A 23,863-nucleotide genomic window follows, 5' to 3' on the forward strand; every position below is an offset into this window, starting at 1 on the left:
TGGCTTATAATGTTGCCTGAGTTGGAAGAATGAGATCGTTAACCATATTAGTGAGAGTTAAATCTCCTCGTCTCTCCTCTGCTGTCCGCCCTTGATACAGCGGATTCGAGGAGAGGTGTTCTGATCTATTGCTACAGCTGTTTGGGGTTCTTGGCCTTCTCGACCCTCTCCTTCATATCTAAGTGGTTGTTCTGCAGTTAATTTTTTCTCTGCAGTTGTGAGAAAAGTGGAAAGCATAATTCAGCAGATGGTAATATACGGGCTGCATAATTTTGCGCCATTGAAGGGCTTATCGAAAGGTATGTTCCTTATTTTTGGCAATAATTTTTGTAGCAGGTGAATTTTTTAGGGCTAGATTTAAGGTGTTGGAGCTGACCCAGGGAGATTAAATGTGTTGGCAATGTTATGTTGGATTATTGATATGGTGTGTACCTGGAAAAATTGGTTATGATCCTTTTAGATACACGAGTTGACTCACGTTAAAGGATTATACTGGTGTGCAGTGGAGGATGGACTTTGGCATGTAGTTAGAGTCATGGTCTGTAGAGAAGCAATGGTAGGAGTTTCTCAGTTATTCAGCAAATAAATGTAATTTTTTTTAATTATTTATAATTGTTTTATTTTTGTAAACTTAATTAAAGAGTTAGTTTATTTGTTTATTCAGCACATAATTTTTTTTAATTGCCAGACTGAGAAGATTAAGAATAGCTGCATGTGATTTTAATGGCATCAAGTTATTTACTATCCATCCGATTACCACTTTAAAAGAAAAAGTGTTAGTTTTTTTCTCTCCAAATTTCAATTCGAATTGGTTGGTTAATGTGCTTTACCAGTCTGCTGGTCTATTTGTTAATGGAAAATAGAGTTGTCTTGTTTTACATTTGTTATGGATTTTGCTACATCTCTATTTCTCAAGCCTTCATGCCAGTGTAGTTGTTTAAACTTACAAGATATTTTGGTTTCACAATCACTATGAGTAAAGTTGAAGTACTTTTTGACCTATTTAAGTGCATAAGCAATTTGGTTGTTCATAAAGGACTAATAAGCAATGAGAATATAGCAAATTTGTTTTCCTCCTAGTGGCAAACGTAGTTGTGTTTATGACATTTATTTTGTCATCTTCATTTTATTAAGATATATTAGGTGTGCTTTTTTATTTGTTGATATGAATGATCAAGGTGAGGTAGATATTTGTATAGGCTGGGTTTTTCCGATGATGATGTAGTGAGGGTAAAGTATTTCTGGAAGCATAGAAATTGGAGTAGAAGCTCAGCGTTTCCTATGTTAACATGTTACAATAAGTTGCTTTGTTAACAGGGCTGCATCAATTGGCCAGATTGTGACGGCAAGACTGGATATTATTGTTGGCTATGCAAATGTTGAACTTCTGAGGAACCACAAGTGAGGGGATCCTCTAGAAGAAGCAGCTACTGCATATTAGGAAACAGATGAAAAACATAAATCCAAGCCAATTTCGACATCAACCAATCATGAATCGGCGATGCCAGATCCGGAAGACGGGCTTTTGAATGAGGTATATGATAGTGGAGGAATTGCAGATTAGGATTATATTAACTTTTTGTCATTCTGAAGATGAATAGTATAAGTTAATGTAAAAGTGGGTGATCGTACCATTGTTAATTGCTGCAGGAGACACTTTTTGACATGAGCATGTTAGGGGACGAAGCAGGATTTCCAAATATGATGCAGACAGACATAGAGCCTCAAGCTGCTCAGGTACCAAGTCATGTCAGCATTGAAGATGTGCTGAAGATGGAGTTCTTCACCCCTGGGGAAGCAAGAGAATTCTACACAAGTTATAGTAGGCTAAAAGGTTTTGCAATAAGAAAGTGTAAGAGGGTAAAAAATGCCAAAGGAGAGATTGTTAGTTACACTTTTGTTTGCAACAGACAAGGGTTTAGGCACAAGAAGTGGTTAAATAAGCTGGATAGGAAAAGAGAGCACAAGCCTATAACGCGATACAGGTGAGTAGCAGAGATGAGGATAAAGAAGAATCATAGTAATGGAAAATGGTTTGTTTCGCAGTTTGTGGATGATCATAACCACACCCTACTCTCTCAAAGGTTTATTGGATATCTGCCTTCACACAGGAATATGTCTGATGTAGAAATTGCTCAAATGAATAGCATGAGGGAAGTTGGGATAAGCATTCCAAAGATATACCAGTCATTTGCGATGCAGGTTGGGGGCTTTAACTTAGTAAGATTTACTAAGCAAGATATGCACAACGAGGTTCGAAAGCAACGTGCTTTGCAGAACGAAGATGTAAATGCCGCACTGCGTTTTTTTTAAGGTGCTGCCAGAAACGATGAGAAACTGTTTTGGAGGTATGAGGTAGCGGCTGGTTCTCGTTTGTGTGACATTATATGGAGTGATGGTCGAAGCCAGGAAGATTATGAGGCATTCGGTGATGTCCTTGCCTTTGATGCGACCTATGGGAGGAACAAGTATAACCTTCCTGTCATTGTTTTGTCCAGGGTTAATCACCATAATCAGACATGCGTGTTTGCAGCAGCATTGGTTTCATATGAGTCACAGGATTCGTACAAATGGGTGCTGCAACGGTTTTTGGAATGCATGTGGGGAAAGGCCCCGAAGGCAGTCATAACTGATGGGGATCCTTCTATGAGGCTAGCTATTATGTATGTATTTTCAGATGCTCATCACAGACTTTGCACGTGGCACCTACTTAGGAATGCCACTGCTCATGTCTCACAACCATGTTTCACCCAATTATTCAAACAGTGCATGCTGGCTGACATAGAGGTTGATGAATTTGAAATACAGTGGGAGGCGATGGTTGATGAGTGTGGTGTTCGAGAGATTGAATGGGTGATGGACCTGTATAGAAAGAAGTTGTCATGGGCCACCGCATACATACGGGGCAGATTCTTTGCAGGTTTAAGGACAACCTCTCGGTGCGAGTCGTTGCATGCTAAGTTGGGTGGGTTTGTGGAGAGTAGATATGGGATATTGGACTTTTTTACAAACTTTCAAAGATGTGTTGATTTCCTTAGAGACAAGGAGGAGGAGCTTGACTTTCGTTCCTTTTATGGTACCCCGGTACTTCAAACACAATTCCCAGAGATTGAGAGGTCGGCGGCAACCCTGTATACCCGGGAAATTTTTTACAGGTTTCGAGAGTCCCTAAAGTGGGCTGGAAGATTTTACATTGCCGACCGCCAGGATTGTGAAAATGGATGTTGCTATGTGATACAGAAGTATCGCCGATCGGAGTCAACCTGGCAAGTCTTGCATCAGCCGCAAAATGGAACCTTTCAATGTAATTGCCGCAGGATAGAGTCATATGGATCCCTTGTGTTCACATAATTGTAGTTCTGGTTGGTAATGATATCGGTTCTTTGCCAGAGACTCTGGTCCTGAAGAGGTGGTGCAAAAACGCCAAGAACCATGTGACTTCCGTTAGACAAGTTACTGAAACGGGTGATGCTGCCTCCCGGTACCGTAGCAGAGTTGGTGTATTTCTTGACCAATGTAAGCGTTTTGCCAAGGTGGCTTGTCTAAGGGACGAGGACTACAAGGTCTTCAGTGAAAAAATGGCACGGGATACTATCATTTTGGAGGTCAAGAATGGGTTGTGTGTGGCCCTATATGTGAATCCACACCTTAACGGTGAGGGGGGTGGTGGGATACAGGATCCGGTCCGCGTCCGGACAAAAGGCACCGGCAGAGGAAATGTTTCTCAGGTATCAAAGGGCCCAAAGAAGAGAAAATGCAGTGCCTGCGGGAAACTGGGTCATCGCAAAACTCGTTGTCCCAGTGCGCCTGCCCCACAGCACAGATGTCGTGGATCGCAACCGGTTCCCGAGGGTTGCCAGGCTCAACCTCAGGTTAGAATCATATGCTTTGTTTCATTTATAATTCATGTGATTTTTAGGGTGGTCATGATATTATTGAAACTTTGAATGATCAATGATAACCTAAGTAGGATATGCCATATGTGAGTAGACCGCAAAACAGCTATCTGATAAAATGAAGTTGAACTTGATAAAATTGTTGAGTTTAGGTAGATCCACACAATTGTTCATAGAACAAATAGCAGCATTAGTTCATGAGGATGCTACATGTTAAACGAGGTTGAGGCATCATCAAAGTGTAAATAGAACATGATCCATTCACAAAGAGGGAGAAGCATTAATGTATAAATATATAAATGTCAATATAGGCAATTCAAGGTCTTAGGGGTAGAGGCATATATTTTCTGTGAAATCAATTAATCATCTTGGGAGAATTCATGAATATTAGGAGTGGTTTATTTTGTAACTTCTGGATCCACATAGAATTCAAATCTATTAAGAATTCAAATCCGTTAGATTTTAAGTTGAATACATTTTATTTCCAAGCCGACTTGCCTCTTTTTACTTTGTGCAGGCGACACCGTCCCAGACAACTCGACAAGAGCAGTCGACCTTTTGTGCCTCTGAAGTTACTACAGGTTATGTAAGTGCCAATATTGTCCCGTAATTATTTTTTGACTTATGCCACGCCTTTTGTTTAGATTTCCATCAGTGGCTTTGCTATTTGTGGGCAAGCACCCTAATCTTTACGAACATGAATGTAAATTGCAGCAGGAATTACAGATGGGTGTGGGCACAAAGAAGAGGAAAGTGAGGGTTGAACTTCCAAACACATTCCCGCAATTCATGTCAAAAGAGGATAGCATAGATAGATAGACTTGTAACGGCTTTAATTATTTCTCTAAGTGTAGTAGATTATTTTAAAAGTTTACCTAGTGAGTGGCACGCCACCAACCATGTTGTCTAATTGATACTATCACAAGAACACTTTATTTGAGTATATTTGGTTATTATGAAATATACTCTTTTGGTAGCAAGTTGTCTAACTGCTACTATCACAAGAACACTTTATTTGACTATCTTTGGTTGTTATGAAATATAGTCTTGTGACTATCTTTGGTTGTTATGAAATATACTCTTGTGGTAACAACTTCATTTTGTTGCATTGGCTTGTTAGCGTACTATGACATGTGAAGGAATTTACAGAATTATTTTTCAAAGCACCGTGTGTAACGATTATTATGTTGTCTTGTTAGGGGATGCATAGTTTGTTCCTGTAGAGCAGCAAGATAGGAAGAAATAAACAATGGAGTAGTGACAATATATGTTGACCAGTATATTGAGTGTCAACATATCCTAAGCAATGCACACTGTCTTTGGGGCAAAACCTGATTACAACACTCACCACACGTCCAACCTTAAACAAAAATTCGTTATGAAAAATGAAAAACTGATCATACTAGTTGACAAAGACAGATTCATACATAGGGAAACCATTTGCAACCGGAGTTCCACCCAGATAAAACAAGCTGAGTAGTTACACATTAAATATGGAATTAGCAATATATAACAGCAACAGCTAAGTTCAAAACATATGGACCTTGTTTATGGTTCCCACTTACATACTTCAACAAGTCATAATGCAAATTAACTACAATAGGCGCATACATAGTCAAACCATATGCAAACCCTAAAGGTGCATATCCAATGTCGACCACCGGGATAATACAAGTAGAATAAAAAAAACTAAAGTCTGGAATTAGCAATTTTTTAACAGCAACTAGTAATTTCAACATATTTGGGCCTTGTAAAGGGTTCCCAATTTCACTCATACATAAGCATGTAAATAGAATAGTCACTAGGAAAGGAACGGGAGACTACGCCACACCGTCTCCGCCTTGAGGTCCACAAGAGCCTTAAGCTCACTGTAGTCAGATGAGACAATTATGATTGCTGTTTTCATCCTCAATGTGGCCTCATTACCCTGAGATGTATATGCATAAATAGTTAGGTGGTAATATCATGAGTGCCAACTTAATAACCAGAAACATATAACGATGAAGGTGTTCTTACTAGGTTGCCTAGGATAGCTGGGGAGAATCGGCCGTTGTGAGACATCCACCAGATGCACCATATTCCAGATTCATCTCTATCCATATCCAATGAAAATTATCACAGAATTAAACGAGTGATATAAAAGCAGAGGTCCACAATAATTCAAATTCTGTTCCCAACACTTTGGCTTGTGTTGTGTGGTTTTGGATTGTATCAAGTCGGAAAAATTGTGTACAAACTAATTATGTGAGAGGAAAATTGCGGAGACATAATAGAATGACTTATGCGCCTAGCCTGCTAGGAATGCTCATGGGGTATTCAATGCGTCCCCAGGTGTTTGGATCTGGCAAAATGTGCTTAAAGTTGGGCAGATTTGGCTCAAGTTTGAAAATGTTCCCGAGGACAGCCATCTGCAGTTCCCATAACCATTGCAAGCATATAAAATTCATAAGAAAGAGTTGCACGAGAATTAACTTTACTGTCTACAAAATCCCTTGTGGGTTACGTACTATAAGGCGCATGTTGCGCTCACGCCTGGGAACGGACTCCATGCTTGTGCAAACATCAAGAGCATAAATAGAAGTTCTTTTCACATCCAACAACAGCATGTACCAAGTCTCAGGTGGCTCGCAAATGGGTATAAAGACCTGCTTAGGTGAGAAGCAAAATAAAACATCAATCAAAATATAGCCATATTGTTTGTGAATGCCGGATCTTTAAGGAGTTAATGACAAATTGTTAGAGTAATTATGGAGCGACGATAACTTGAATATTTCTTACATGCTCAAGTTCTTGAGTTGGTGGCATCCAACGTTTCGCATAGCTCTCTATTAAATGTTTCATCGGAGTTTGGAACAAGATCTCGGCGGCAAATGGTGACGGGAAGAACCAGCAACGCGGCACAGGGTTTGTCTTGGCTTGAAGAGACGAAAGCATTGCAACAGTGTTGACGACCTACATATTACAGGTGTCTTAGCTATACAGTGTGAAAATTTTAAATCAAATAGTGTTGTTATTTAGGGAAGAGTTTTCAGTCAAGTTCAAATGGTCTTACATCAAGTGCGGCGTGCAATCGGGCCTAAGGGATAAGAACTTTTCCTGAGACAGGGTTAGCTCGTAATGCTTAAATAAGTTCTCAGATTCCCTAGAAAGACAAGAAACATGAACAGAGATTAATTTAGACTCCTGGATATATACAATCAAACCGGAAATAACTGTTGAGTGTGTTCCAGTTTTGCATATTGTAACCTCATTTCTTCATTTTTGGCAAATATATACGTCCCAAGGCGGCACTCGTCCCTAATCAGAGTCATATCAGTAGTGGGCCTAAACCACATGGGAAAATTCTGCGTTGAAAACATTTGAAGTGATTAGCATGCAAACTAGAAAATGTATCTGAAACCCCAAAACACCTCAGGGTCATTACCAACATATTGAAACATAATTTCTACTTGAGCCCTTCACACCTCTTCGTATGCATCACATGGAGCAAATTTGTATCACACTACCTCCAGCCTACTGTTGCAGCAGCGCATTAAATGCTACGATTTGCCCCTTCAGGAGGGGCTTGCTGAATGTCATTCCTTCACCAAATGGAGTGATACAGTGGCGTGCTGAGGTTTTCTTTGAGAATTACCAACTGTCAACAATTCATCATTGCCACTGTCACGGGAGGCATACAGCTGACACGTGAGTCTAGCCTACGACAAGATGGTGCATTAATTAATCGTGTTCTACCACTAAAGCTACTAACCAACCTCTTTATGCATCAACCTTGGGCGAACTTGAAGAAACACTTCAGTTCCATACTAAAATCATGAACATCTCACTAACCGTCATTTAAATTACTCTCAAAGGGCCACCATTTATTAATGATTAGTATATGAAACTTGCGGCCTTTTTGTTTATTTTTTATAATCTACTTTCATTTACTTCATTTAGAGTTTAAAATTTGTTAAAATTTGTGAATTGAGATGTAGATTACTTTGTATAAAATAAAAGAGTCAATATGTAACATTGAGGAGGAAATATTTTCTTTTTTTTCAATTATTTATTATACTTCAATTGAATTTTTCCTACTTGACAGTTTTAGAAATTAGTTTTAAAGGCATATAATTTAATTTCATAGTCAAATAAGATAATATGAAAATTATATGTACTTTTTATAAGTATTTTGAACAACACAAAATACAGAAATAGAATTCAGATAATCAACAAAATTAGTGGCATAGCAGTAAGAGATATAAAAATACCATTAAATGCATAATCAAACAAAGAAATAGACAAAATTTAAATATGATAAAACAAGTAACGCTATTTTTCTCGGGAAAAATAAGGATAAATTTTTTCCTCGAAATAGACCTCATGCACATTTTATTACAGAAGTATGGAATAACATATTAAATAAGTAGGGTTACAAATATTACGAATGATTTTTATTCTTTTATGTGTTAATTTAGTCTTATTATGTAATTTAATTTTATAAAATATAAATATTATTTTTTTCGTTCTACCCAACAATATTTAGAAGTATTTTTTATATATACCTTTTAAAAAAAATTGTACATATTAAATATCTTTTTATTATAGAAATCTAACAAATTAACACGTTAAATTAGTAATCTCTAAAATGTCAATTCAAACTAAGTCTATAATAATTCTGAGTGACGTGCCCATAATTTACGTCAATGAGATGTGTTATTTATTTTATCTAATTGATTCGATTTAGTTATTTTTTTACAACAAATTCATTTACATATATTATATCTAATTGTGTTATACTATAGTATCTAAGCATGAAACTTACTAGTTGACACAAGGAGGACATCATAAATTATTTTAATCTTAGCAACTCCAACGTCTATAACGGATCAGACATATTAGACATGCATTTGGATTATTATTTACAAATAAGACTATTTATTTAATTGATTTTAGAAACTCAAATTTGATAAAAACTCAATTAGTGTTAAAGTTATTTATGTTTCATAATCGGTATAAAAATAAATTATAATAAAATGAATGTTATTTGAATTACAATATTTATAATTATATTAAAAATTATTATTAAAAATAGACATAAATCTATATCATTCAAAATTATATTATTCTAACACTCTTTTATTACAAGTTCTTTTGAAAAGAATTTAAACTTATTTGTTGAAATTTAGTATTCTTTAAGTTATAATTTTTTAGTACTCTTTTTTTAGTACTCTTTATGTATTTAAATATATCCTTTTTAATAAAATTTAAATTAAAAAAATAACATCTTATAAAAACATAGATATTAATAAAAAAAGATTAAAACATTTATATAAATAAGAAACATTAAAAAATATATCTAAATAAGCCCAGTAATACACGAGTGAATATTGAAAAAAGAAAAAGTCTAATTTATTATTTATGGTGAATGAGAGTTTAAATCTGACCTAATCTACGCGTTTAAAGAAAAATAATCAACTAGACAAAACAAAAAACTATGCCGTTCAAAAAAAAATTAACTGTGTTCTATATTCTTTTAACGCATTTGTCAAAAACGTTCTGATTCTACTTTTTCCAAACAATTTCACTCATCATTCAACTAAATTTTTTTAAAACCTCAACAAATAACTTTAAATTAAATAAAAATCTAAATTCACTCAACTCTAGAATCTTCCTGTAAAAGTCTCTTCACATCATGGCGTGACCCTCAGTAAACCTATCCTTCAAAAGCATAATCACATCTCTCACATACTCACCCAAACAACAACAAAGCACTCCATGTCCTTGTTCATTTAGACCAATCTCCTCCTAAACAACATTAGAACAACCAACCTGCTCGGGACCTAGACCGTAAAACACCTTGCCGAATCGCCAATAACCATGGAGGATGAATTGAGAAAATTCAACTCCGGTGGAAGCCATTGTGCTATGCCCCCTTCTTTTTCCAATGTTACCCACAATGGGTATTTTCACATAACTTTACTCTCCAACGTCCTAGCCGGTGGAAAGTGCAACATACACCCTCCTACCTTAATATTCACAATAGCCACCTTACCTAGGATCTAAACCATTCAAATATTTAACAATAAATCTGAATTTTAAAAAACACTGGAGAACTGAAACTCCAATAAAGTGCATTGCAGTACCTGAAACGTTTCCTATATTATTATTTATTTTGTTCTTCAATTAAATTATTTTTTTTGTATGATTATTACCAGATGAGAAGATCAATAAGTGGAAGAATTATTTTTATGAGTTATTTAATGAATGACAGAAGACTCTTTCGAGCCTTGATCAGTTATGTACAAGAAAAGAAGATCAAATTTTCGATTACTATAGAAGGATTTGAGACTTCGAGGTAAAAGATACTTTAAAGCAGATGAAAAATAGCAAGATAGTAGGACTCGATAATATTCTGATTGAAGTTTGGAAAGATCTTGGAGAAAAAGACATCAGCTGATTAACCAAAATTTTTAATGAGATTTTAAGGTAAAAAAAGATGGTAGATGAATGGAAAAAGAACATCTTGGTTCTTATCTACAAGAATAAAGAAGATATACAGAGTTGCGCAAACTATAGAGGGATCAAACTCATGAGCTATACCATGAAGTTATGGGAAAGGGTGATAGAACAGAGGATGAGACAAGAGACACAAATAATAGAGAACTAATTTGGTTTTATGCCAAGCAGATCCACCACTGAAGCTACATACCTGTTAAGAAGGATGATGGAGAGGTATCGTAGTAATAGAAGGAATCTATATATGGTGTTTATTGATTTGGAAAAAGCATACGATAGGGTACCAAGGGAGGTTTTATGGAAGGTTTTTGAAAGGTAAAGATCACATATATTCGTGCAAAACTAAAGACATGTATGATGGGGTTAAAACTAGTATGAAGACTCAAAGAGGTGGTGTGACAAAGAAATTTTCTATTGGTGTATGATTACACCAAAGATCATCCTTAAGTCCATACTCACAGAGCATATCCAAGAGCCTGTGTTATAGTACATGCTTTTTGCCAATAATATTGTTCTTATAGGAGAGTCAAGGGAATACCTAAATAAGAAATTTGATTTATGGAGAGAAGTTCTAAAAGTCTATGGTCTGCGCATAAGCCGTAGCAAGACGGAATATATGGAATGTAAGTTTGGCCGCCAAAGGAAAAACCCTAATATAAAGGTGAAGATTGGAGAAAATATCCTACGAAAAGTTAAAAGTTTTAAATATCTTGAGTACATCATACAGGATAATGGAGAGATTTAAATCATAGGATCCATGCAAGTTAGTCAAAATGGCAGAGTACGTCTAGTTTTATATGTGACAAAAAAGTGCATTTAAAACTTAAAGGTAAATTCTATCGCACTGCTATCAAATCAACTATGTGTTATGGTACAGAGTGTTGGGCGGCTAAATGGGAGCACAAACATAAGTTAAGTGTGACAGAGATGAAGATGTTGAGATGAATGAGTGATCATACGCGATTAGATAGAATAAGGAACGAATATATAAGAAAAAGAGTTGAAGTAACACCCATTGTGGAAAAGATGATAGAATCGCGTCTCAAGTGGTTTGTACATGTGAGAAGAAGACCCACATAGTACCCAGTCAGGAGGGTGGATGAGATGAAAGATGGATAAAAGGTGAAAGGTAGAGAAAGATCTACCATCCATGAGATGGTCAAATGAGATCTAGATATAAACGATTTTTCTGTAGATATAATAGAGTTCAATGGTATCGTTTTATTTATGTAATCGACCCCACTTAGTGGACAAAACTTTGTTGTTATTGTTGTTAATTAATTATGAGATGAAAAATCTATTAATTTAATGTCTTAAAATTTTAAATTAGTTATGATGTGTTGATTTTGAGTTTATAAGATTAATTATTTGGTGCTTTAAAGAATTTACAATAGCCAAATTTTCTTATGCAATTGAAGTTTAATTTTATACAAAATATTATATACATTAATAACAACTCATATATTGTTAATATTAATTTTCTAAACACTATTAATTAACTACTTACATATGATGTAATTTTTAGATTCGGAAATAATTATTATTAGTAACAAATACTTTTAATAAAATAAAAATTAAAAATAAAAGACCAAATGATAATACTAATAAATAGAAAATATTAGGAAAAGATATTTTGAGTGTAGCAATAAGAAGAGTTAATTAATACTGATTTAACTGTGAAATAAAAAATAAAGAAAAAATTGTGAACACTTAGAATTTCTCATAATAAATTCCATCAATATCAATTAATAAAGTTATAAATTCTATTATTGTTAACAAAATTATATTTGTAGACTTTAGAAAACACAAGTTAATATTACATTATTACCACACTAATTAAACAAAAACTTACTGAACTAAAATATAACTACCTATATTTTTTAGAAATTTCCATAAATTAAGCAATTTTTAAATTTATAACCGTAGTTTTTAACTTCTAAACTTTATTAATATCAGAACTTATTATAAATTTTGCTGATAATTCCATCTCATGCATCTTGAAAATTTCTTCTTGTCCATGTAAAAAGAAAAATTCAGTTATACTCAACTAAAGAAATAAAAAAATATTGACATAGTTCTTTCTTAGTCATTATGATTCACTTTCCTAATCTCTTAATTAAGAAATTAAGTGATGAATTATTAAGTCATATTCACGTAGTTTATTGTTACTGTTACCAAATGTATTTTGAATTGAACAAAAAATAATTTTAAATTATAAATCTAAACAAACAAAGTCATAATCCTCAAAAAATAAAAGATATTAACACAAGTTTTAATTAACCTACTTGAATGAAGTTATTTTCCTAGTTGAGTTCCTTATTTTTCTTGTGAAGTCTAGTAAATTCTTCATGGATTAATTTAACTTCAGTTCTAAGTTTTGCCACGGATTTTTGGAGCTCTTCACATTCTTCCTAATAACAATAATCCGACACACACAAAATAAAATTAAGAGTGGTATTTATTATTTAAAATATAATTCAAATTTTGAGATATATATAAAAATAATAAAAATATTTTTTTAATTATTTATTTGATCATAGTATAAAAATATATTCTAAAAATATAAATTAATAATAAAAGTATAAACTAACGTAAAAAGTGAACACATCAACTAAAACTAAGTGTGTTTAGATTTCATAATATGAAATTACATTTGCATTAAAAAAATATAACCAAACAAAAAATTAAAATATTCAAATAACTTAGATGTACTTTTCATAATTTAAACGCTAAACCAAATACACCCAATGTTAATTCAATGTGTCTGTGTCTTCTTTTATGAGAAGGATACGTAACAAATTATGTAAAACAAATTCTTGTTTATATTGCCCATCAAAGATAAAACTATAAACTATATACAAAACAAATAACATACAATAAAATAAAAATTGTTCTATACTTCTATTACGCTTATTACTTGAGGTACTTTCAACTTTTTCAACGTAAATCAGCACTCCTTTTTAGTCATCTCATCCGATTGCCTTTTTGGATTACAACTCTTTTCACTCATTTTAATTGTCTAAATTTTGAAAATTATGCTTAACACTAAAGATTTTGTTTCTCAAAAATAAAAAAACTCTCTACTCCCAGGTTTCTAAAAAAAAAGTGAGGCTTATTTTTATCACTTGTACTATAAGTGGAAAATATTTATAGATTCTTATTCTAGTGTACAGACTAATTTATATGTATTAATAGAATTAAAAAAAGAGTAAAATTTATTACATAAATTATATTCTTTCAATTAGCATTTTTTTTTGAAAAATATTATATCAATACGTAATTATATAGATTAAAATATTCTTATAAATAATTATAAAATAGATATATTCTTATAATTATTTTTTGTATCATGTTTTTTATAACTAGTTTTATTAAAAAGTAAATAATTATATTTTATTATTGTGACACAAAAATATTAAAAGAAAAAAATTCAATAATTTAAAAAATAACAAATTTAAAATTAAAGAATCAAAAAATAAATAATGAGTTTAATGGATTATACAAGAACTTTTTTTGGAATAAAATAAAAAGATATATTTTCACAAAAAAATCATTCTTGGATTATATTCCCCGAATCTAATTTTTTTTGTCGGAAGAAGTTCACAAAAAAAAGTATGGCGAAATTTAAAGTTTCTGTGCCTCCAATTTGAAAAAAACATATTCTATGATTAAAATTCTTAATTCTGAACAAACTTAGTTTTGTTTAGGTGAGAAGAAAAGTTGGAGAGTTGAATATTGGATACACAACAAGTATGACTATTATTGAAGAATACTTACTATTAAAAATTTTTAAAATATTATTTGTACATCAAAATCAGCCACCAATATATTTGTATATAAATACACGTATGGTTTAATTTATTTTCATTGTGTATTTGTATTTCAACACGTATTTTATACTGATAGCTAATTTTAGTGGCTGATTTTGGTGTACACATAGCATAACTCTAAAAATTTATTGAAAAAATGAGATGAAATTATATGTTCAAGTTATTATTTGTTTAATCGTGTATGATATATGCACATGCAAGAGCAATGGTGTAGCAGAAATAGTGCTCTCCAACACTAAGAACGAAACAATTGTGAAGTTGAAGCATTTGAACTTCGCCAAAGGGCACAATAAATTTGACAAGGTTCATCTAAAAACATGGTAAACTTCTTGTCCCCCACCAAAAAAATGGATCAGAATGATTTTTTCATGAAAATAATTTTTTTATTTTGTTCTAAAAAATGTATATAAATAAATAATTTATATATTTATTGGAGATCCAAGTTGTTGTAAAAATTTGGGTAGAACATCCCGCATTAGGGAAGAAAAAAAAAAAAGAAGATAATAAGAATACATATGTACAATGTGAAACATAACATTATCAAGAGAGAAATTCTTATGTAACATATTTTACTCATTTCTTTAAGTTTAGGAATTTTAAGACATAGTATACTGGACTTGGCTATTGAATCTCTTTTCTTCTATCATCAACTTCAAAAGAATATGTGAAACAAGTAATATCAGAAAAAAAAAAGAAAGCGAGACTTATTTTATCACTTGTGCTATAATAATAATAATAATAATAATAATAATAATAATAATAATAATAATAATAATAATAATAATAATAATGAGAGATATTAGGTAGCGTTTGGTAGAGAGACAGAGACGAAAAAAATGAGACTAAGAGACAGAGACTAAGAGACAGGGATTGAAATAAATCTTAATATTCTGTTTGGTGCAAAATGGGAGACAGGAATTGAAACAAGAATAAAACTCTAATTTAATTTGCACAAAAGGTAAAATTGGAATTAATTAATTAAAATGAAAGTATTTTAGGTATAAAATATTATTAAAATTTCAGTCTCCATCTCTAAAAATTTCAGTCCCCTGTATCCCTACTTTTTGGAGGTACTGAAATATTAAAATTTTAGAGATAGAGACAAAAATTTTAGTACCAGTCTCTAAACTAACAAACACAATACTGAGTTTCAATCTCTCAGTCTCTGTCTCAATACCTCAAAACAAATGCTACCTTAGAGATCAATGCTCTTCGGTTAAAAACAGAAAGAGTTAGTTGTCTAGACGAAATTAAAGCAAGAAAAATGCGTTGAACTCTTAAAATTTTTCACAATATTTATTTAGAAAAATATTACGTGTATAAGAAGTTTGTGTCAATTAAATACTTTTTGTTGATTTCAAAATAAAATAAAATTTTGTCGTCTTTTTTCCATTAATCTGAGTCGAGAAAGATTAGATTTAAATGAATAAATAAAACAAATCTTGAAACGGTAAAAAAAAAAAAAAAAGAAACATATATTTTCAAGTTATCCTAATTGATTTCGGTCATTCAGAATATCCTCTAAAATAAGGATACCAATCATATAAAAATAATAAAATATTTTTTTAAATTATTTATTTGGTCACAATATAAAAATATATTCTAAAAATATAAATTAATAATAAAAGTATAGACTAACGTAAAAAATGAATGCATAAACTAAAACTAAATGTGTTTAGACTTCATAATATAAAATTACATTTGCATTAAAAAAATATAACCAAACCAAAAATTAAAATATTCACAAAACTTAGATGTACTTTTCATAATCTAAATGTTAAACCAAATATACCCAATGTTAATTCAATGCGTCTGTGTGTCTTTTTTTATGGGAAGGGTAAGTAACAAATTATATAAAACAAATCCTTGTTTATATTGTCCATCAAAAAATAAAATTATAAACTATATACAAAACAAATAACATGCAATAAAATAGAAATTGTTCTGTACTTCTATTTCTTGTTTATATTGCCCTTCAAAGATAAAACTACAAATTATATACAAAACAAACAACATACAATAAAATAGAAATTGTTCTATACTTCTATTACACTTGTTACCTAACGTTTCAACCTTTTCAACGTAAATCAACACTTTTTTTTAGCCACCTCGTTCAATTGCCTTCTTGGATTACAGTCCTTTGCTCCCACTAGTACTCTAATTGTCTAAATTCTAGAAATTATGTTTAACACTAAAGATTTTGTTTCTCAAAAATAAAAAAATTCTCTATTCCCAGATTTCTAAAAAAGAAATGAGGCTTGTTTTTATCACTTGTGTTATAAAAGGACAATGTTTATAGGTTTTTATTCTAATGTACCGACTAATTTATATGTATTAATAGGATTAAGAAAAGATTAAAATTTATCACATAAATTATATTTTTTCAATTAGCATAATTGTTTTTTGAAAAATATTATATCAATACGTAATTATGTAGATTAAAATATTCTTGTAAATAATTATAAAATAGACATATTCTTATAATATTTTTTGTAGCATGTTTTTATAATTATTTTTATTAAAAAATAAATAATTATATTTTATTATTGTGATATAAAACTATTAAAAAAATTAATTCAATAATTTAAAAAATAACAAATTTAAAATCAAAGAATCAAAGAAGAAATCTCCAATTATTCATCTAGAAAATAAATTCCAATTGCTTTATTGCTCTCCATTAACTGCACGATGGCTCGTGCAACTGCTGCGACCGTCGTCTCCATGTAATGTCCCCTCCTCGGTCGATGCATAGGTAACTCTCGCGGTCTACTGGGTATCGGTCTTTGAAGGACGGTTATTGGAGGAGGCTTTTTCTTTCCATCGGTGCCTGGCACTCCAGCAACAACATACTTAACGTGGTGGTCAGAGAATCTGAATTTGACAGCCACTGGAGGTCTGCAGCAGTTATCTATTTGCGACGATAATGATGGCGGATAGAGATGGAATGGGTGGAAGGAGCGGCCAAGGGAAGGAGGTTTTAGGGTGTCCATTTGATTTTATTTTTTTATTGTAAAAAAATATTTTGATCATAATAATAAAAAAGAATTATTTTTTAATAAAATAAATAATGATAAAAATATATTTATCTTTTTATAATTATTTATATATAAGAATATTTTAATATATATATATATATATTGATATAATAGCTTCTTAAAAAAATAAAAATAAATACTAATTGTGAAAATATAATTTATAACTTTTTTATTCGTCTATTTTTTTTATCGTACCAGTAAATTGGTTACTCTATCGAAATAAGCACCGTGTTTTTAGTATAAAAAAATTAACAAAAAATAATTTTTAGTATAAAAAGTTGAAAGATTTAATTGATTAATGTTGATAAAGATATCAAACAAAAATAAAAAAATAAAATAAAATTAAAAAATTATAATTTAAATAACATAATTTTTTTATTATATAAAAAAATATTTTTTTATTATATAAAAAAAATATTTTTTTTTTGTCTTTGGACTAAGTCCAACTATAACCAACAGCTTGAGTAACTTATTATAAACATATACTTAGACAACCAAAAAAAATATCTTAACCATATATCAATAATATCCATCGTTAAGAAATATTATCCTTTTTTTTTCTTCTACTTATTTTATAGTTGGGAGCTATTCAAATGAAGATGTCAAAAACATCTTTTTATGAAGATACTTTGTATAAAAGTGTAATTTATTTATTTGGCTATATTTTAAATAAAAATAACATTTTCATAACATATCAAAATCTAATCTTACAATTCATCATCCAAAAGTCAAAATTAAAAAAAGAATTTTCACATGAAGACAATTATAAAATCTTCATTGGAGTATCCACTTTTATAGTTTTGCCTAATATTTCGTGACATTTTGCCTATTATTATTACTAGTAGTATATATTATTTGAAAAATTAAATTAAACTTGTAGCATATGCATAGATATTAAATCTATATTATGTTTGATTTTCATTTAATTTATTTTCAAAATTGAAATGGAATTAAGAAACGGTTATTTAGATTTGTGACACTTAGAAAACACAACTTAATATTACTACACTAATTAAATAAAGGCTTATTGAAGTAAAATATAATTACCTACATTTACAAGAAATTTCCAAAAATTAAGCCATTTCTAAATTTATACATATAACTTCTAATTTTTAAACTTCATCAACAGCAGAACTGATCACAAATTTTGTTGATAATTCCATCCCAGGTTTCTTAAAATTTCTTTTTGTCCATGTGAAAAAAAAAATTTACTTATACCTATCTAAAGAAATCAAAAGGTATTGACATAATTTTTTTTGTCATTATGATTTACTTTTTAATCTCTTAATTAAAAAAGTTGAATGATGAATTATGAAGTCATATCCACGTTGTTTACTGTTACTGTTACCAAATGAATTTTGAATGATTTGAAAAAAAACTAGGGTAAAGAACAAATAGGTTCCTGAGCTTTAAATTTGTGGACTTTTAACTCCTTCAAGAATGAAAAATACAAAACGATCTCTGACCTCTCAAAACACCATACAAATGGGTCCTTTCTTTCAATTTGCTTCACAACACGTTACAGGTTCAGGTTACCTGGCGCCTATGTGGCATAGCAATGGGTACGTGTCTCTAGGATGGTGTGAACGGGGCTGACGTGGTCAACTACAAAAAAATTATGGGACATTGTGGTCCTTGGGCCCTAAGACGACGTCGTTTCAGAAAACATTTTGCAATGGTTCTTATGACTTATGAAATATGCCAATGCTGCCCATATCAGTCACAAACAATTACAGGAAGCCCTAGCACTATTAACCTTTTCCCTCCATAAAATACAACGCTTCGTCTCCGTGTTGTCGTTGTTGCTGTTCCGTGAAGCAGTTCCATATTGAAACTTTGTGGTTATACCTGCATCTGCCGTGGAGAGTGGTAAGTACATTGATGTTCAAATTTGTTTTGCTTATACCCATTATTTTTTATCAATGTTGTAGGATGGGACTGATAGGGACTGTAAGTGATTGTCGTAGGTGATTAGTTGTGGGGTTAGTCATTTGTCATGTATTGTTTAGATAGATTTTGGAGATTTTGATAATAAGGATTGGTTTTGGGTTGTGTTGTGGATTGAAAAATTTGCAGATGGTTGATATATTCGGTGTTCCCGTGTTCCATCATGGGGGTAACTTGTCAAGGACACCTATCGGTGAGTTAGTCTATCTGCATGGTCAAGTTGAGAAGTTTTCACTGATGGACTTGGATTTTGTCAATTTCGGAGATCTGGTCACGATGTTCAAAGGACTGGGATATCAATCGTATAACGAGGCTTACTGATATGGTCCAAAAAGCAAAGATATGGAGTCAGGGTTGCATGTACTAAGGGGGATGCAGGGATCGACCAAATGCGTCAGGCTAAGTTGAGGAACAAAGATACTAAAGAGTTTTACATTATTTTACCATCATGTTGACCAACCTGAGATCGCAGATGATGATTGTGAGAAAAATGATGAGGTTGAGGAAGAAGTCGATCCAAATGACTTGGAGAAGTTGGATGACTCGTCTACTGACGTTGATAGCGATGGCAGTGAGGAAGATGAGCTGTATAAACCACCACCAGCTAGTTATGAAAGTGGGAGTGAGAGTGGTGAAGATGATAAGGGCAGAAGGGTTAGAGCTGCCAAAGGGAAGAGGAAAGGGGTTGATCCCAAGGAGAAGCCAAAAAAACAAACAACACATGAGTTTAAAAGGCAGAGATTTAAAGCAAGAAGGGTGGGCTCAACTGGTGAAGGTTCCTCAAGGTCTACTGGGCTTGCTAAATAGCCCAGCACAAGCAGGCCAAGAAGACAACCCAATAGATCTAGGCCTGCTAGGGAGCCCAGCATGAGGCTAACCATTGCAGAGTATTTTAGTGATGCAGACACAGGTCATGAGGATATTGTGTTTGAGTACGAGTCTGAAGAGCTACATACCCCTGTCTCATTGGAGGATGAAGGGAACAAACCACACTGGCCTGAGTTTGATAAACAGTATGGCTTTGGAGAAGGCAAATTTGAGCTAGGCACAAAATTTGCTACAATAGAGAGGTTCAAGAAGGTTGTGAAGGATTTATTTATTACTAAGGGGAGGGAGTTAGTCTGGATTAAAAATGATAAGGAAAGGATTAGAGTTGGCTGCAAGAGTGAGGATTGTCCCTGAATTGCTCATCTCTCATACAATAAATAGCTGCAGTGTTTCCAAGTGAAAACCTATAGGAGTGAACATACATGCGCAAGAGATCTGAGAAGCAATGCAACTGACCAACACTGGATCAGCAAAAAAGTGGAGAAAAGGATGACCACCAATCCCCACATGAGGCTATTGATTTTTTAAGAGAAGAGTTTGATCTAGTTCTACAACCTAAAATGGTTTACAGAGCTGTGAGGGAAGCCAAAGACAGGATCATGGGCAATGAGATAGAATAGTATGGAAATCTGAGGGACTATCTAATGGAGATACAAAGAAGCAATCCAAGGTCTACTGCTTTGCTAGACGTTATTCCCCAGCCACAAGCACCCGCAACATTCAACAAAATGTATATATGTTTCGATGCCTGCAAGATGGGATTTAAGAGTGGATGCAAGCCGTTGATTCATTTGAATGGAGCATTCCTCAAGACCTATCATGGGGGCCAATTGCTGTCTGCTGTGGCACAAGACGCTTATAATCAGTTTTATATGATTGCCTATACTGTGGCAAGGTCTGAATCAAAAGAGTCATGGAAGTGGTTTCTGACCTACTACAAAAGGACATTGGAGATGTGCAACAACATGGTTGGAATTTTATGTTCGACCAGCAAAAGGTTAGTAAGTGACTTTCTCTACCTAATTTAAATACTTATCACGTAATTTGATGAAAGTCCTTCTTGAATCAATCTGTGTTAGGGACTGATGCCTGTATTAAAAGAGATAATGCTGAATGCACAGGTGCAGAATTGTGTCATGTACATGTGGAAGAATTTCATCAATCGTTTCAAGGACTTATACATCAGAAAAATTGTGTGGGACTGTGCAAAATGCATGACTGTGCATGAGTTCAAGGCAACAATGGAGAGGCTAAAGGAAGTTAATCAAGATGCCTAGTCATACCTGATGAAATTTGAACCTACAACATGGGTAAGGGCCTACTTCAGTCATGGTCCAAAAGTGGACAATCTGACTAACAATATGTCCGAGTCTTTCAACTCCAAGATCACCAAGTACAGGTGCAAGCCTATACTCATAATGTGCGAAGAAGTGCACTGCTACCTCATGAGGCGTATGGTTCAACACAGGAGACTGATAGACTGCCATCACGGAAAGCTTGCACCGGTTCAAGAGAAAAGGTTGAAGCGGCTTGTCAAGCCAAGTAACAAATGGACTGCGGAGTGGATTAGTGATAACAAGCGTAAGCGATTTGAGGTCACATACAAGGGATCTAAGTTGGATGTGGACCTGATTAAACATACATGTACATGTAACAGATGGCAACTAACCGGTCAGTGTGTAATTGTATTTCTCTACTTGTTTTTTGTTGTCTTTGCCTGCTTGCTGGTATTATTATAAATTGAAGTTGTATATGTCTAATGGTATTTGTCTAATGGTTATCCTTGCTTGCATGCATGTTACCAATTTGTTGGATTTTTTGGAAAAGGAATGTCGTGCACTCATGCAGTTGCAGAAATCAGAAAAAGATATGACAATATGGAAGATTATGTGCATCCATAGTTATGCATGGAATTGCTGAAGAAGACTTACGAGCACTTCATACAACCTGTTACTAGTGAAGAGTTCTGGACACAGTCTGATCAGACTAGGCCTACTGCACCTGTCATTAAGCGGCCAATCGGTCGTCCAAAGGTCCATAACAGGCAGAAGGACCCATCAGAAACTGTTATCGAAGGTGAAAAATTGAAGAGAAGTTTCTACGTGACTTGCAACAAGTGTGATCAAATAGGGCACAACTATAAGATTTGCAAGGGTACGCCATCTAACCCAAATTGGAAACCTAAGACCAGAAAACTAAAGAAGAAGACCCAAGACAACCTTTCTCTTGTGGTTCTATCACTGTCACAATCAGCACCTGAGACAGAGGTACTTGACTAGATGAAGGATCTTTATGTCCCCCGATAAAATATTGAAAGATTTAGTTGTCCATTTTAAAAGTGTTAAAGGACCTATTTGTATTTTTTAAATTTGTTTGATGGTTTTATTGTCTTTCTTCATTTCAGGGTGACGAGCATAACTCAGCTATTCCAACCAACCAAAACCATTCTGCAGCTACCACAACTCCAGATGCTGGATCTGCGACCATTTCTGCAGCCCTTGCAAGGCAAAGCCAGGTACTATTCAAACCTCCACCCAAACTTCCAGCAAGGTCATCCAACAGAATCTTGAGACCAAAAACAACCAATTAGAAGGAAGGTTGATGGCAAACAACATGTTCAAGGATCACAGCAGCCAAGTGTAGAAGCAACTAAAGGATCATCTGATGAGACTTTGGCTGCAGCAAGCACTGGAACTAAAAGAATGTTTCGGTTCATCGCCACCCCAGGAGTCAACAATTCCAAGAAATGATATTGATATTTAGGAAGCTGATGTAAAAATATGGACGAACTTATTTTCATTTGTTATGCATTCTACTATCTTTTTGGTAAAATTATGATGCTTAGGTTGTGATCTGTTATGAGGGAATTTATCATATTTTGTTAGGATTATAATCCTTTGAACTAATCTTATGGTTCAATGTTTAAAGATCTAAATTATTTAATGACTTTTACATACCCAGACCATCAACATGATATTATATATAGCCATCTAAACACAAGATGTTACAACAACAGTATATTATCATTCATCAAAGGATAAACATAAGTACATTATGTCAATTGTTCCTCACTTTGCTGGATATAGCATAATTTAATACAACACTTTTGTTAAAAAAAACATACAACTCTTGGGAATTCATCCTATACCACATTACATCATTTTTTAAAACCACTTTTCAGCCAAGTTTGGCAATAACGGAGGCAAAAATTACACTAATCACTATAAGAATAATCAAATACAAATTAACATTTTTCTTCCTCTTTAGATGCAACACCTTCTTCTCCAAATCAGTCAGTCTCTGTTTTACTACCTTCTTCCCAAGATACACTTTCAGATCATCAATCTCGTTCTTAATAATAAACTTGTCAAGGACTCTTATTGTTGAAACATGGTCATCCAGCCATAAGAAGAACTTGTAGTGACTGGAATTCTTCAAGTGCATGTTCATCATTCCAAAACAAAAAATACATAAACAAACCCACTAAAATAAAATCACCAACTTACCTTAAAGAATGGACATCCAAAGAACAATCTATTGGGGTTCATCGTCGTTCTCGATTTGTACAATATGGCGTAGACTCCACATTTACACGTCGGAGCAATCTCGTCTTTCTCCTCTGCAGCTTCCACACATTTCACGGTTGATGGTAGTGGGATGCGTTGTGGGCTGGATGAAGCTCCATCGCTGGTCATTTAATACTGCACAATACCACCACCTTCAACCTCTCACAGAAATGATAACGGCAATGGCGACTGCGTTCCATTTGAAGATATAGGGCACATAAGTAAAAATGATGTCATCTTAGAGTCCAAGGACCATAATGTCC

General features: G+C 33.1%; 1 protein-coding gene across 1 annotated transcript; it reads left to right on the forward strand.

The window, feature by feature from the left end:
* The first annotated feature begins 1,501 nt into the window (after nucleotides 1–1,501).
* LOC112721020 (protein FAR1-RELATED SEQUENCE 5-like) lies at nucleotides 1,502–4,715 on the forward strand. Its single transcript, XM_025772108.1, has 7 exons — nucleotides 1,502–1,534; nucleotides 1,651–1,985; nucleotides 2,112–2,266; nucleotides 2,315–3,304; nucleotides 3,358–3,872; nucleotides 4,414–4,482; nucleotides 4,611–4,715. The coding sequence occupies exons 1-7, from the start codon at nucleotides 1,502–1,504 to the stop codon at nucleotides 4,713–4,715; spliced, it is 2,202 nt and encodes a 733-aa protein (XP_025627893.1).
* The last annotated feature ends 19,148 nt before the right edge of the window (nucleotides 4,716–23,863 follow it).

Source organism: Arachis hypogaea, chromosome 11 (genome assembly GCF_003086295.3).
Source record: "Arachis hypogaea cultivar Tifrunner chromosome 11, arahy.Tifrunner.gnm2.J5K5, whole genome shotgun sequence".
Classification (NCBI taxonomy): Eukaryota; Viridiplantae; Streptophyta; class Magnoliopsida; order Fabales; family Fabaceae; genus Arachis; species Arachis hypogaea.

Excerpts from the sequence above, each read along its gene's own strand:
- LOC112721020 (XM_025772108.1), top strand. The coding sequence starts at position 1,502 with ATGCCAGATCCGGAAGACGGGCTTTTGAATGAG. Across the intron at positions 1,535-1,650 it reads AAGACGGGCTTTTGAATGAG|GAGACACTTTTTGACATGAG; the intron begins GTATATGATAGT and ends TAATTGCTGCAG. Across the intron at positions 3,305-3,357 it reads GCAAAATGGAACCTTTCAAT|TTCTGGTTGGTAATGATATC; the intron begins GTAATTGCCGCA and ends ACATAATTGTAG.